We start from the raw sequence: 16,821 nt of genomic DNA on the forward strand, positions 1-16,821 counted from the left end.
GGCCCTGAACTCTGAGCCAGAAGCTCCTAAAAGTAAATAAATGAACTCCCCTTGTGATAAACTCTCCTAGCAACAGCCGATTAGAAGATAACAGAGAAATACCTAGAGTTTCTGGTGTCTTCTCAGGGCAGATAAGGTGATTGATAGCTACCTGAGACCCTGCAGTTCAGCACGTACACCCCATCAGCTCGGACCCTATACTTCAGCCAATCAATTCAAAAGGCATCAACCCCAAAGCCATCCAACCACTTTAGTAGGTCCATTCCTGCCACTGGATGCACTAATCAATTCTAAGAGATGTGCTTTGAATTTCCCGCGGGATGAGATGATTTGCTAGATGGTAGCATGATGTATAGAATGTCTCTGAAAACCCTATAAAAACCCTGACCCTCAACTCCTCGGGGCTGCTCTGTTCCTGCATGTTCAGAGAGCCCCAGCATGCTGGTCTGAATAAACCCTTTGCTGATTGCATGAGAGTGTCTCTTGGAGTCGTTCCTTCGGCGGACGCTGCTCGACCCTAACACACCCACATGGGAGACCCAGAAGAAACTCCTGGCTCCTGGCTTTGGATCAGCACAGCTCCAGCTACTGCGGCCAACTGGGGAGTGAACCATCGGATGAAAGACCCCTCTCTCTCTGCCTCTCCTCTCTCTGTGTAACTCTGACTTTTAAATAAATAAATAAATCTTTAATAAAAAAAACCATATGGACACTGGAATTATCTGGATCAGCTGTTTTCAATGGATTCAACAAATCCTGTGACTATTCTTTTCCCTGGGGACTAAAGATACAGAAATTGCTTTACAAATACAATTTTTCATTTTACATCTGTGAACATGTTTATCTGTCATTGACCTGGCCTTGACCTGACTTTTACTTTCCAAGCTCATCCTGTATTCTCCCCAAGCAAGTACCACCTTTGACAAGTACACATTGCTCTCCATGTCATACGGAAAGTACTGGATCCGCTCCCCAGATGAATCAAGTTTTCCCAGGCTGTGCCTGTCAGTCTCTAAAATAACTACTCAATGGGTAAAAAAATTAAACATCACATTTAGAAAAGCAAATCTTTACTTTGAAGCATACCCATTAAAAGTAATTTGATTTAGGTTTTTAGATTCAGTTACTCAGAGCACGCTTATTATCTGTGAATGTATAAACCAAATTGCTCCATTCCCAATAAAAAAGAAAATCACCTACCCCGTTTTTGAGGAATTCACACTTGGTGAAAAATTATTGAGCCTATCTTTTTAGTGCTTTCTACATAAGACCAAAGAGGAAGAAGAAAGATCATCTATACAATGACAATATCTCCTTCCCTTTTTCTGTGTAGAGGTGCTTTGTTGAGTCTACAAAGACATAGCAAACGTTTTTAGCTTCTTTTTCCTGAGTTCAATATAACTCAACAACTAAGATTCCTAGAAAAGCCAGTTTTCTCAGTACTCTTGAACGCCATCTCCTAATTTCTATCCTAACAGGATTAGGGATGTGTCTGGTTACTGTTTCAGCCCAAAAGACAGCACCAGATCTGGTTTTCAGAGAAAGATAGGTACTCAGTTACATCACCAATAACATATTTTATTAGAATGACTATTTTAAAAAATATTCTCACTTATGGGATGTATAATATTGATTGTGCAACAAATTGCTTTTAATTCAACTGAAACTTAGAAGAACTCAGATTGTATTTCCTCCAAAGAGAAAATCATTAAAATTCAGAACATGCTCATGTTCTCTTAGATCCTCTGAATCCTTGTAAATTCAATAACAGAAGGGAAAAAAATGGCAACACACCATTTTCCTTTAGTAAAGACAGAGGACTTGTTACTTAAGCCTTAGGAATCATGAAAACACACATGGTTAGATCAATATGATTTTGTGAATGGTACCTTTTTCATAGGCCTGAGAAGGCAAAAGGTTGGTAAAATCTTCACTTGGAAGGACAGGCTCTGGGATGTTGATGGAACGGAAAGGACTTCCCTGTGCTTGTGCAGGTCCAGCTTGTGGGCTATGTTCTTCTTTCTGAGTTTTCCTAGGGAAGAGAAATGTAGACAAGACTGTTTACATTCTTAGTACATAATAGGCAAGGTGGTGATTCAGTTCAGAACAACTTAGGAAAATGTCTGAAATATATAAATTGCTGTTTTTGTAAATAAAAAATGATCCAATACCAGCAATTCATATTTTTCAACTTAATTCATCAGCTGGAGGAAAAAACTTCAAGTTTCTACAAATCCTTTTCTAATTATAGTATCTACATTCTTATTTTTCTGTTATTGACATCTCTACCATCAGGATCTTTAGTAGTGATATTGTGCTTGGGATAACAAAGCACCTCAAGGTACTAGGAGACAGACAGAAGGTCTTCAACTGAAAACAACAGCTCATTCTCTAGGATCACACTAATATTATTTCCATATTTCTATTTTACATTTTATAATATTAAGATAATAAAGATTATATTTGCTCAGTAGAGAAATTTAACTTGATTATATTTGGTTGAGACATGGTTTAACAAATTTATTTTCATTATGGAAGTAAAATAATAGCATTAAAAAAGTTTTAGAAAACTTATAAGAAAATCATTGGTTAACCCACTATCTTAATACAATAATCATTTTAAAATATATATCTTTCAAGTTGTTATTCAAGTTATTCCAGTTGTCTATATGAGTTTTTACAGTTGTAACCCAAGTATACATGCCATTTTATATCATTTTTGTTTCACATTATATTTTGTTAAATGCATTTTTCTATGTAATAGCTACCATCCATTTTTATGTCAACCAACTTCTGTGGCTCTATAACCTCCATTATGTGCTGGCTCATGGAGCACCATAGCTAGCTAGCTGCATAAATATATAGTGGAGAAATCTGTTCTTGGTATCTCCATACAAACCATTGCTATGGTTTTACCTTGGGTAAATATTTAAAATTTTTATTTACTTGAGAGGGAGAGAGAAATACGGGCAGTTAGAGTTCCTACCCTATGGTTCCCTCCTCAAATGCCCATGATGACCAGAGCCAGGCCAGAGCTGAAGCCAGGAGCTGGAAACTTGATTCGGAGGTGGCAGGTACCCAACTATTTGATACATCATCTGCTGTACCAGGTTTGCACGAGCAAGAGTTGGCACCAGCAAGAAGCTGGTGTCAGGAAGTGGAGCGGGGCTTTGAACTTAGCACTCTGAATTGGAACACAGACTACTCAACTGGTGTCTTAATCTCTAAGCCAAATGCTTGACCTTGTTAGAGTTTTTAAGGAACTCACTTAGCTTTAACTTTTCGAGATTCTCTCCGCTTCTCCTGCTGAAGCTGTTCAATTTTCTGCTGCATTTCTTCTTGTTTGGAAGTGATGGCCTGGATCATTGACATGGCATTGCTCAGCTCTTCCTAAAAATACAAGTTGCTAACTTTTAAACTGGCACATGGGGTAAAACTATGTAACACAATATCTAATACAATATAAGCTTTTATACATATTTATTGAATGAATGAATGAGAAAAGAAAATTTTGCTTCTAATATGGCCCCTAATTTTACCAAAGAACTCCAAGAAAGAAAAACAAAAAAAGGCATGTTTCCATGATAACTAGTAAGTGGCCTTAAAGAGAAAATTCTTATATTTGGCTGCTATGGGAAAAGGCAAGATTTCCAGTCTTGTTGCTAAGACCAATAGTCTCTTTTCAGCAGGGAACTAGAAGAGGGGCCCACCTTGAAATAGTTTAGGGAATTCTTCATCTCAGTAACTTTTTCTTCCATGGAACATCGGCAGCTCTTAACCTTCTCTTCCAGAGCATATTCTCCATGCTGAATTCTTGTCAGTTCTTGCATTGCTTCTGTGAATCCAGTTTTGAGTTCCGAGGCTAGGGCCTGCAACTAAATAAGGCATGACAAGTGAATTTGCTTTGCTATAAATTACTACATATGGCACCATTTGTCCCTGGAATTTTTCTTTTGTTTGAGCAATCAGGCTCCTGCAAACTTACAGATTTTACTAGTATACTGAAGTTTGGATAACTGAAGGCAACCTTGGCCTCATTCATGTAGGGAAGACTGTCTTGTTTATATAGCACATGCTAAATGTTGATATGTGACAAACAAGTAAACAATTAATTAAGATTACTCCTTGGGCCAGCATTGTGGCATAGTAGGTTAAGCCTCTGCCTGCGATACCAGCATCCCATGTGGAACCTGTTCGTGTCCCAGCTGCTCCACTTCCCATACAGCTCCCTGCTAATGGCCTGGGAAAGCAGAGGAAGATGGCCCAAGTGCTTGGGCCCCTGCACCCACATGGGATACCTGGAAGAAGCTCCTGGTTTCAGATCAGCCATTGTGGCCATTTGGAGAGTGTACCAGATGGAAGATCTCTCTGTCTCTCCCTCTGTCTGTAATTCTGCCTCTCAAATAAATAAATAAACCTTTTTAAAAAAGAGATTATTCCTGCAAGCTATTATTTGTTTTGAAAGGAGATTTACTTGGAAAATAATATATTCATGTACAAGACAATCTTGATCTAGCAATTCTTGAAATTCAGTGTGCGAAGATACATAGACAGGCCATATTCTCCCTGGTTATTATGAGAAGATAAGGAAATTCAGTCTTTTTTCCTTAAGAAAATAAAGGATAAAAAGAATAACAACTAAGTATTACTGAGAGTTTCTTTGAAAATGAAGATGACTTTATTTCTATTTTAAAAAATATTCTTGGATGGCACCATGAAAAAGGACGTAATGGTTCCTTATTCTGGAACTGGTACAGTGGTGCAGTATGTTAGATCACTCCTGAAAAACTGGATCCCATATGAGCACTGGTCCCAGTCCTGGCTGTTCCACTTCCAATCCAGCTCCCTGCTAATGCACCTGGGAAAACAGTACAAGATGATTCAAGTACTTGGGCCCCTCCAGGCTCTTGGCTTCTGCCTGACCCAGCTCCAGCCCTTATGGCCATCCAGGAAGAGAACCAGCAGATGGAAGATCTCTGTCTCTCTCTCTATCTCTATCTCTCTCCCTCAACACCACCCCTGCCCTGTAACTCTGCTTTTCAAATAAATAAATAAATCTTTTTTTTAAAGGATGTACTTGCATTTTCAATGACACTGGGCTTTGATGCATAAGGAAGACACAAAAATAGCTACAATGGAAGGAGCTCAGCCTGTTGGTGGTAATGGTGTCATCTTCAGCAGTCAAGCCTGGTTATGTAGCAGTGCACACACACTGAACTACATTGTCAACTTGCACACCATGAAAAACTGTCAATTTTGGAGTCAGATAGGGAACAAAACCTAGCCCTCTCCACAAGTACTAAGACCTTAGGCAAGTTGGTTAACCTCTTTCTAGCAGTTTTCTCATCCATAAAATAGTTAATAGTATCTATTTCACAGAGGTGTATTGAGAATTAAGTTAGTAAATGAAGCTAAGGTGCCTACCACGGCACATGCTTAGTACATGTGTGTTCAATAAATTTTAATTCTTTTCCCCTTAGGCAGCAAGTCGAAAATTAAGCACAAACAGAAATATAGAGAAAATGGAGCACTTCTAAAATTCAGTTTTATTTATTGAACAAATAAAAAAAGAATTTTCAACAGACAGTAAGTTAAGAATATAATGACAATAAGCTAATAACAACATTACTTTCTTGACATTTATGATCTTGTACTCTAAGTAGAGGATCTTTGCTCCACATCCCTCTTTAAAACAGAATTGTTTAAGGTTTATTCTGTCATTAAGAACTTCCACCAAGGAATGAAAGGCCTTCAAATGTACATTTCTAAACATTTTCAGAATCAGGATGTCCAAACGACTCCAGCTTGCAATGACACCTACCACTATAAAATATCATATTTTTAAAATTCAGTGCTTCACGGTTCACTGTGCTTCACAAGGGGCTGCTGTCTAGAACTGGTGGTAGGGTAGGGGTAAATAAGAGGTCCCGAAAAGATCATTTTGAAGATGGACCGCCAAGCAGGACCTGCCAAGTGTTTGGGGACAGGAAGACTAGGAAGTAGTATGAATAGGTTTTCATTCCAATCATTTTTACTTATAATTAATCTTTATGGTGGATTTTTGGCACATGCCCTAATCCAGTCATAATGATGGCTTAACTCACCAAATCAACTACTTTCTAATCAGGCAATTTTCTTTATGTAAATTCATCTTCTATGAACAAAATAAGCAACACTGATGGTTATGTAAAGTCAAAGCAAAATGTATGCAGGTTTTAAAATTGAAGGAAGTAAACCTGGAATTCAGTGTCCTGACATGCATTTTGGTTTTCTACTTGGGAAGAAAAGGGAACCACTATCCGACAGAAATAGGTTTCATCATCACTGCTCCCTTAGGTGTTTGTGTGAAGTTTCCCCTAAAGTCAAAAAGCAACAATAGAATCTTAGGGTAAAAGATTTTTCCTCCCCTGTAGAGCTCCAGCTCTCAAAAACAAAGAACCATCAGAATGATTCCCTAACAGGCACGTTCTACATGGACTCTTGGAACTCTGGAACTGTCGTGAGCTGTGAGCACTGTTCTCACCATGTACTCAAGCTTCTTCGAGCCCCTTAGGTATTTCCTATTGAAGTAACTCTTCTGCTTTATGAACAACTTCACAGCCAGGGAGGGGAAGCCACCCTAAGGTCAATGACACACCTGAGACAACATGCCATTCTTAAGATGCTTAGGGCGCTTCATTTCTGTAGCTACTTCAGATTGGTGTTGTGTTCCAGGATCAACCCGGCCACTCCTTTGTGAATAAAAAATACCGGGAAGACAGTGTCTTAACATCTTTTCTTGGCTTTCTCTTGAGCTTTCTCATTTGACATCCCACACCCCACCCCAAGGATTAGAAATGGTTTCTACCTTGTTCTCCAGCGAGTTGAACACGTTCCTCATCTCGTTGATTTTTTCATGGAGCTGCTCTAGAGAGGTTATGATCCCTCCATCCTGCCGCTGGAGGCGCGCTCCCACGGGAGGTAGGTTCAGGGAAGACTTGTACTTCGAGGCCTAGGGTACCACAGAGGGCTTCTTAGGCTCAAAGAAATGGGGGAGGAGAGTCCGAATTCTTCCTATTTCCAGCTCTTAATTTCTGTTTCTCTGGTTTCCTTCCTCTTTTTGGCTTCTTAACTCTTTTTAAGATGAATTTTGGTCAATGTCTTCCATTTTTTTTTTTCCACCTAAACCCCTCAGGCCTCAAAGCTAAATGTGCCTCAATTTTCACTTGCTGTTTTTCACACAGACTTCCCCTTCCTTTCTGCCACATTACCAAGGTCAGAAGGCTACTATGAAGCAAATTCCAGAGACTGGCCTGTACCTTGGGAAGTCTACAAAGTCATAAATGTCAAAGTTTGGGAAACTTCCACAATGCAGGCCAAATCTCTACAACACTCAATTCTCTAACAGCAAAAGCCCAAGTGTTTTTGAAATAGTACATGATGGCAAGGATGCCAAGGTAACTGCTTGGGTTTTCTCCTAAACCATGAAGAAGAAACCAAGAATCTTAGTTTTTCTGCCAAATTCCACCTGCAAGTTTTAGGCCTCTTTATTGATCCCCAGCAACAAAATGATCTAGAAGACAAAATGAGCAGCGAGTTGAATGTTGAGAGTAAATTTTTCTATTTACTCCTCTACATTCTCTGCAGAGGTCGTCCCTGAAAATCACCCTTATGGGTCCTTTCGAAGTGGGGGTGAAGACTGGTATTCTGGAAATTCATTTTACTGATTCCTGGATGCACCAAAGGCCAAGAAGAGTTAACTTCTCTGATGTTAGCAGGACATTCCTCAATGGCAAAAAAACTGAGGCTCAATGGTCACTTACAAATTCTAGAAAACTTTCAATGGCAGTTTTGATGATGAAACCTATTACTGTAGGACTGGTTCCCATTATTTTTTAATTAGAAGTCCTTTTGGCAGATAACTTATTTTCTTAGTTTACCTTCATTACAGAGAAAAATAAAGAAGAAAAAGAAGAATCATCCCAAATCTCATTACTTCAATGTAACCATTAACATTTATATTCCATTTTAGTCCATGCAGATATAAAATTTATATGCCTGAAATTACACTAAAGATACACTTTTATACTGTCCCTTCCATTTATTATCTAAGATTGCTATAAGCCCTTTTCCACAGCCTTCCAATTTGTTCTTTTTTTAAAAAAAAACTTTTATTTAATGAATATAAATTTCCAAAGTACGGCTTATGGATTACAATGGCTTCCCCCCCATACCGTCCCTCCAATTTGTTCTTTAAGTCTATTTTTAGTGGCTACAAAGTATTCCATCATATAGAATATGCCAGAGTTTACCTGTCCCCTTATTTTTATTGAAAATTTATAGTTTATACTTTTTTTTTTTTTTTTTGACAGGCAGAGTGGACAGTGAGAGAGAGACAGAGAGAAAGGTCTTCCTTTGCCGTTGGATCACCCTCCAATGGCCGCCGCGGCAGCCGGCGCACCGCGCTGATCCGATGGCAGGAGCCAGGATCCAGGTGCTTTTCCTGGTCTCCCATGGGGTGCAGGGCCCAAGCACCTGGGCCATCCTCCACTGCACTCCCTGGCCATAGCAGAGAGCTGGCCTGGAAGAGGGGCAACCGGGACAGAATCCGGTGCCCCAACCGGGACTAGAACCCGGTGTGCCAGCGCCGCAAGGTGGAGGATTAGCCTATTGAGCCACGGCGCCGGCTCGAAAATTTATAGTTTATACTTTTTTAATATTATAATGAAATATGTTGTTAAATAATGCTTTTTGCTTAAATCTTTGCATATATTTCAGATTATTTCCCTAGGATAAGTTCCTGTATATGAAATCACTATGAGTCAAAGATAATAGGTAATACTTGACTCAAAGGAAAATAGATTATATTGCAGGGAGCAATATATTCAATTAATTTATACTTATACAAAATATATTTGGCCACGTGTTTTGAAAAGTTATAATGCTAATGGTTGCATATCCTCTGAAACATTCTGCATGATATCACATCTCTTGCCTTAATGATGGGACCCCTTCTCATGTTAACAGAATTATAATTTTAAAAATACATAAGCAAAATGAACTATTTAAGGGTAAAACAAAATCACCTGACTCTGGAAAAGATATCAATGTTTTTCAAAAGGTTTATGTACAGTGGACAAAAGATGAGAGAAAAATTAATACATTTGAATTCAAAGAAGAAAAAATATACTGAGCCTCAAATCCAACAGGTAGAGGTAGTTGGAATATTCACACTGATTCCACTGTTCTGGTTTTCATTTTATCTGGAATGAACTCATCTCCTGCTGAATTCTGTAACTTGATTTGGGTTACTGTGCCTTACTGTCATCAACAAGGTCAAATCTATCCAAAGGTTATGGGACAGGGAGCCAGTGATTAATTGAACATTGTAACACATTTTTTGCATTTAATCCAATAATAGTCCTAAAAATGTCTACACATTTACATTCACTCACAAAAATTAAAGATAATTAATTATTTTATTACTTGCTAATTAGGCAGTCAAAAAATAATACTTTTTATTTTCATCATTGATTCTTTGAGCCTCAACATTTTCTTCTGTTTATTAGCCATTTATAATTTTACTTTGGTAAATTGCATTATTTGTCCATTTTCTACAGGGGTCTCAGAAGTTTCCTATTTTTTAATCTTCGTGAACTGCACTTATCTATCATTAAAGCTTTGAAATATCTGTTGTAAATATCTTTCCAATTATTTATTTGCCTTTGAATTTTTTTTAATTTTTTTATGTTGGAAAAAATTTAAATGATAATGTGGGTGAATTCTCAAACTCTTTTCTTTATGATTTCTTTCCAGTAATTTTTACTTAGAAAGACATTTCACATCCAGAAACAAAATATTCACTAATTCTCAAATTTTGTTTAATTTTTAAATGTCTCACCCTTTGATCCACTATGGAGTTTGCTTTTTATTAGGTTATGAAGCCAGGATCTCTTCTTTTTTTCCCAAATAATCAGAAAATTTTCCCAACACTGTTTGGCACCATATTGGATAACTTCATAAACCCTCTGGCTCAAAGCAATATACATATCTTGTGGATAGATATTTGTTCATTCAACTAATATTTATTGAATGTGTATTATATTCCAGCATTATACTTCATGCTGAGAATACAATAGAGAGTAAAATGGACTAAATCCCTGCCCTTAGAGCTTACATTCTAGATAAGAAGACAGACAACAAAAGTATAAACATGTTAACATATACAATAATGTCAGGTAGGGCTAGAATCTATCAAGAAAATAAAATAAACAGATGGAGAATTGGTGAAATTTCTCATTTGATTCAGATATCCTTCTTTCTAGTATAGATTTTATTCTGTTATAGTTAACTCCCCTCCTCTTCCCTCCTTCCTCTTCCTTTTCTTCTTTCTTTAGGTCTCCTTCTTCATCTTTAGGTTAAATGTTGCTTGGAGTAAACAGACTGGGGTTAGGAAAAGTTCTTTTGAAACAAGATTGGGGTAAAACAGTGTCACCGAGGTCATATAGACCAACTTGATTTCCACCACATCATGTGTTCCACTGTGAACAGATGTACTTAGATTTGCAAAACAGTGAGATAATGAGGCCATCCCCTCTGCAGCTATATTTAGTCAACATTCAGGGAGTGACCTACATAAAATCTATAACAGACCTTGAATCACACCTGAGTTTAAAGAGGTACCCACACTCATCCGGATGCCATACACAGGTCAGATGTGAACACAAGGATGCAGGCAGGGAAAGCATTGCAAGTTCTTAGACCAGTGAGGCATCAAACCAGCACTGAGTGAAGACCCACTCCTGCTTCCACGCCTTTGTACAAGCTGGCCCCCTACCTCAAACAACCTGCCCCACATCCACTGGTCAGATGATCAACTTGTCCTCTCTTGTCTGGTTCAAATCTTCCAGTCAATACTCATTCATTCCTCCCTCAGAATTTTACCAGTGTCTCTACATTAATCCTTTTCATAACCTGCCTTGGATGAGCTATTTATTGTATGTCTTTTCCAGGTTTTGGATACTTAAAAATCAAAGACAATGTCTATTTCATCTGTTTAATATCCCATTAGGCCAACAAGTAGATTTTGGGCTAAGTAACTGCTCAAAACAGATGTGTTAGATTGAAACGGGGTTGGTTCCTCTACACTCTGTCATTTCGGGTCCAAGAGCATGGTTGAACTGTTTCACAGTCCTGTGCTGGTTTTCCTTAATTGGGTCCACAGCAACAATCACTTGCATGACATTTCTGGGAACTTAACTGTTGTTTTCACTTTACTGTCACTTAAACTCTACAAATGTAAATCACATTTCCCCTAAACTAGCTACTCCTTTGGATTCCTATATTTCTACTTGAGAGATCACTCCTCTTCCTGGTTACCAGGGCTTCAAATCTTAGAGCAACTTTGAAAGAACACTTTCTCCCAACTCCTACAAAGCCCTGTTAATTCTTTCTTCCTTTTCATGCATTCCAGACAACACTGGCTGAAGTCTAGAGAGGAGCATAGATTTTTCTATGCCAAGCTATTCTTATATTACAAATTATGTCAGAATAAACTTCCATGACTTTCAAGGGCAGAGTTTACATTGAATTTATAATTGGAAGAAAGAAGCCAAGTAAGTACTATTTAGAAAGCCAAACAAGAAACACGTCTCTTGGTGCAAAGATTTTTGCAGAACTTTTATCTTCCTTGTAAATTAAATTATGCCCACCATTTATAAGTAGCTTAACACATATTTCCCACAACAATATTTGAACTTTTGCAATGTTAGCCATTTCAAGTCTTAATTCTTGCTGCTAGACTAGGGAACCAAGAAAAACAGAACTTGTCCTCTTCTCCCAGTGGAAATATTATTGTGCAGTGTGATGGCCAAGGTGATAGTGGCAAAGGACAACAAAAGCAGAGTGGGGAGGGGCAGCAGTGCTGCATTTTATCAATCATATAACTTGTCCTTCTGTAATCAGTTCTCTCAGAAATACACAGATGGTCCCCTCTGCCATGCCTATCTCAGAGTCTTGTGAAGAGAACAAATGCAATGATGCATGCAGGAACACTTGTAAGAGCTAAAAGTCTCCATACATAAAGGACAGTCATCACTAGTACACACAGGAACACTTCAAACAATCTGTTTGTCTTTACCTGGTAAATCTGCGTGGCAGGATTGTTCACCGGCATGTGCTCATTGTCTCCTGTAGGAAGAAAGAGTGCTGTTGAATTGACACAGCTCATTCTATCCCTGTCCTCTTCAGATACATGCAGGGAACAAGGCAACATACAGAACCTCTCTCTGTGCCTGACACAGAGATAGTGCACATGACAAGAAACTAATGATTCAAGAGGAACAAAATATAAGCTGGGTAGGTGGTGCTTATAATTCACATCCTGACCCAAACCATACCTACCTGATAAAACTGTTAGAGGAGACATCAATGTTCTACTGATGTGAATAAGTTTCTCAACAAAATGAATGATTAGTGGTCATTAAATAGCCAGAGGGAATGCCTAAGAAGTGTCTCCTTCATGTTCTTGGGGTTGACTGAAGTTCACCTGAAGGGCCAGTTCTACGGTCAGGAAGGCTGCTCTTCACCAGGTACCTGTCCAGTCAACACTTATAATCTCAGCAGCATTCCATAAAATGTCCCTTTCTTGTCCTATGATCCTTGTCAAATATCTCAACTCTGTCCTTCTGTCATTGCCAAGATCAGCTAAGGGAATCCTGTTGGGCAAGAGAACTGATAGGGAGGATTTGGCAATGGAAAGTTTCTGGGAAAGATACAGGCAGAAAGAAAACACTACTATCAGCACTAGAGATTGAGAAGCAGAGGACAAGCTCAAGGGAAGGAGCAGGTACAATCATTTACAACCTAGGGAGAAAAAATGGTTGCCCTAGAATATACCTTTCAGAACCATGTCAGTTGGCCATGAAGATGAGGCAAACCAGGTAAAATATTCAGTTCATTGCTCACCCATTTAGCTACTCTCCATCACGTCACACTGCCTCAGTCAAGCAGTTTACTAACAAAATATCTGGTCGCAAATATTTGTGTGGATAAAGACGGTGTTTTCTTAAGTCATGGTGGTATAGGAAAGTTCTCCTTAGCAAAGAGTTCAGTATACTAAATTCATAAATAATATACTATATCCCAAAAGCCCTGTACAATGGCAAAGACCTAGGACTGGGAAACAGAGGCCAGGATCTCAGACTTTGACACTTTTTAGTAGCCTGAGTTCTCTACCACGTGCTTCTAGGTTAGCCTAGAAAGTGCAGCTGTCTGTCAGTTAAAGCTGTATCTTGGCCTTACTCAGCAGGTTGTTATGAAACAGTTCTAAAGTTATTGATTTATATACACATACATACATATATATATATAAAATAACAACTCACACTAAATTATACACATACATATGTACAATATTTCCCAGTTTCCAGCACCAAGTCTATGTTCTTCATGGTCATTATATGATGGTAGGGAAATGAGAATAGTCCAAGTTAATATATTGTCATATTTTGAGACAGTGCCAATAAAAGATTAAACCCTACATTTCTTGAATGTTGAGCCTTTAAAGGAAGACGTAAGAAAAATTTGACCTTGCTTTGTTTTGGTTTTTTCCATGGTGCCTGTTTCTTCTCTCCTCCAACTTATTCTTCAACATTGCATCATCATCGTCCTGGATCAGGCCACCTCCTATTCCCTGCCCCTGTCAACAGAAATAAAGAGTAAAGGACAGTAAACAGAACCAGCAAAGAAACTGCACTAATTTTGTGTTAACTTAAAAAGTTGAAATGAACACAGCTTGAGGTTTATGTGATGTGATTTCAGAATATTAAGTTGAATAAATATTTAGCTTAATACTTAAAGGTAAATTCATTTTATGAACAAGTATGAAATTCATTACTTAAAATTATGGAAACATTTAATACATTATGCTCTTTTCTGGGTCAAATTAATTTAGACACACTGAATTTACTAGTAGGTTATAGTTTAAGGAAATTGTCTTAAGAAAAACCTTGAGCAAGTATGAAGGCCAAAGCACCTGTTTCTATTTCAGTGACTTCTTTGATGTCTTTTCCCCACTTTCAGCATCTGGCAGACTCTTCCACACCCAGAGGATGCTTATCGAATGTGGCCTTGCTGTCTTGACCATTAGACACTGAGCTAAAGTTCAGAATGCAGCATAACACACACATGCAGAAAAGTTTTCAGATATTGGCCTTCTTCATAACCATCCACATTTTAACCCTTTCCTAATGTTTGGGGAACTCCTCCATCACACAAGGGTTGATCATATGCCTCCCACTATAGAGACCGTACGTGTTAGTTATCCTAGTCTCCCTGGCAGCTAAGGCGTGACAGACACATGATCTATGCCATGACACTCAGGTGCACCCACTGACACTGGCTATTGCAGAAGGATATCCGAAGGCAAATGTACTTCATATACTTCTTCCTTTCTAGGCAACAGAAAGCGTTGCTAAGACAGCAGTGGCAGCAAGGGTAGTGGTGGTGACCATTATTTTGGGACAGACAGTTTAGGAAACTTGTGGTGCTCTCCTCACCAGAGCAGTTACACTATATGACTTGGAGCATTGTTGCTGGCCATATAACCCCAAACTTGGTTCTCCAGTCTCCCAGTGATTCTATCCCATATCCTTTCAACAGATTCCTTTGATGCTTAAATCAGCCAGAGTTGTTTTCTATCGCTTGCAACTAAGAAATGTGATTGAAATAATCAAAATACATTAACGGTATCCAAGATTGAGAAAATACAGTTTAAACTTCAATCATGACTCTAGAAAAGGCAAATAAAACCATTACTGACAAAATGCAGGTCAGTAGTTTCCTCAGACTAGAGGTGGGGGATGATTGGGAAGAGGCAAAGGGAACTTTTTAGTGTTATAGAATGTTCTATCGCTTAATTGTATTAGTGGTACACAGGTACATAAATCTGTCAAAATTCATTGAATGTAGATTTTAATTGAGCACAATTATCTTGTGAGTATTATACCTTAACAGAGTCATCTTTCCCTGTCATCATCTTCTGTTTTTACTGCTTGCTAATCTTTCTTCTTTGGAATGTTTTACATAATTGTTAATGGAGTTTACCTAAAATTTTGCATCTACATTTTCTACTTATGGTATGGCAAAAACATTTAATTTTCTCTTAAAAATTGGATCATTATTATGGCTACTTGAGTTGAGGGTATACTGTTCCTTCCCACCCACAAGCAATGTTAACATTCTCTGGTGTTTTTCCATTCTCATATAAACATAAATCTAGAAAGTGTAAATATGGGATGGGTTGTCATTGTAGGTTGACACCTCTCTGTTTTTTTTTTTTTTCCAAGATTAACTTATTTATTTGAAAGGCAGAGTTACAGGAGAGAAGGAGAGACAGAGAAAGAGATCTTCCATCCACTGGTTCACTCTCCAAATGGCTGCAATGACCAATGGCCAAAGCCAGGAGCCAGGAGCTTCTTCCAGATCTCCCACATGGGTGGCAGGGGACAACGGACATGGGCCATCTTCTGCTACTTTCCCAGGGAGCAGGAAACTGCACTGGAAGTGGAGCAGCTGGAACCTGAACTGGCACCCATATGGGATGCCAGCACTGCAGGCCATGGTTTAACCCTTTGGACCCCAGTGCCAGCCCTCATCTCTTTACTTCTTATCTCCTCACTTAACACATTGTCGCAAACTCTGCAAGTGAATTGGTATAGATCTAAGTAATTATTATTAAATGGTTGGACAGTATTCCTTGGTGTGAAGGAACTGTGTTAATCATTCCCATATTGACCGCTATAATCTTTATTTCCAGATTTTTCCACTGCAAAAAAGGCCACAACAAACATCTTGGTACAAAGAGCCTTATATATTGTTGCTTTTTCTTTAATAGTGTTTCAATAGATGTGGCTAGGCTGCTTTCAAAAACTGTTTTAATTATTCTCCTTTTTTCTAGAAGCACTGTGCAAATACCTTTTTTCCTGCATCCCAGCCACTAGTGGATATTAACATTTTAGTTCTGTCAATCAGATGAGTGATAAGTGGTATTTCATACTTAAATCTTCTGATAGCTAATGCTGTTGAGCTTCTTTTCCTACATTTACTGAACATTTAGATTTGCTCCTCTGCAAATTATCTATTCCTCTGACGTGTCTACTTTTCTACTGGATTGTCTGCCTTTTCCTTAAAAATTAGTAAGAGCTTTTATATAATAGAAAGTAACTCTCTATTTGTTATATGTGATATTTTCCCCATCTATCTTTTTGACTTTTGACTTTGTAGACACTTTTGCTATTGAAATATTTTAAAATTTATAGTCAAAACATTTTTTCCTTAATTGCATTATGTTTCTTGAGTTAGTTTAAGAGCTGCAACTTCAAGATTTTTCTAAATTTTTCTGAATTTTCTTCAAGGTTTTTTCTAACTTTTTAGAAGTGGTTAATTTGTCTGCAATTTGATTTTATATATGGCATAAAGGAATATTTCACTTCCTTATCGTCTGGTGGATAGCTACAAGCCAACTGTTAATACTTTTTTTATAATTCTCCTTTTTCTGACATTCATTTTTCCATATGAACAAATGAATTCCAAGATAATTTCACTATCTAATTAGTAAAAAATGAGATTCTTATTGGAGTTGCACTAGATTTATCTATTAACTTAGGAGAATTAATAGTTGCCTTACATTGAATCCTGCCATTCAAGAACAATGTAGTTCTGTTCGTTTTCTGGTTCTTGTTTTAGATCCTTCAATTAAATTTTGTGGTTTTACTCTTTTTTTTTAAAGATTTTTAAAAATTTATTTGAAAGGCAGAATTACAGAGAGGGGTGAAAAGAAAG

At 38.0% G+C, this 16,821-nt stretch overlaps 1 protein-coding gene across 13 annotated transcripts in view; it reads right to left on the reverse strand.

The window, feature by feature from the left end:
- The window catches only part of ARHGEF33 (Rho guanine nucleotide exchange factor 33), a 124,111-nt gene that overhangs the window by 71,117 nt on the left and 36,173 nt on the right, over positions 1–16,821 (reverse strand). For 9 of the 13 annotated variants that reach the window (XM_051842971.2, XM_051842972.2, XM_070069219.1 and 6 more), the window contains 6 exons: positions 13,569–13,678; positions 12,119–12,168; positions 6,848–6,991; positions 3,711–3,875; positions 3,269–3,390; positions 1,890–2,032 (listed from right to left, as the gene is read on the reverse strand). In XM_051842971.2, coding sequence (XP_051698931.1) covers positions 1,890–2,032; positions 3,269–3,390; positions 3,711–3,875; positions 6,848–6,991; positions 12,119–12,168; positions 13,569–13,593 — 649 coding nt within the window. In that variant the 5' untranslated portion in view covers positions 13,594–13,678. The remainder of the gene's footprint in view (positions 1–1,889; positions 2,033–3,268; positions 3,391–3,710; positions 3,876–6,847; positions 6,992–12,118; positions 12,169–13,568; positions 13,679–16,821) is intronic. The other 4 variants (XM_070069220.1, XM_051842978.2, XM_008254492.4 and 1 more) reach the window with 1 other exon arrangement.

Source organism: Oryctolagus cuniculus, chromosome 2, assembly GCF_964237555.1.
Source record: "Oryctolagus cuniculus chromosome 2, mOryCun1.1, whole genome shotgun sequence".
Lineage (NCBI taxonomy): Eukaryota > Metazoa > Chordata > Mammalia > Lagomorpha > Leporidae > Oryctolagus > Oryctolagus cuniculus.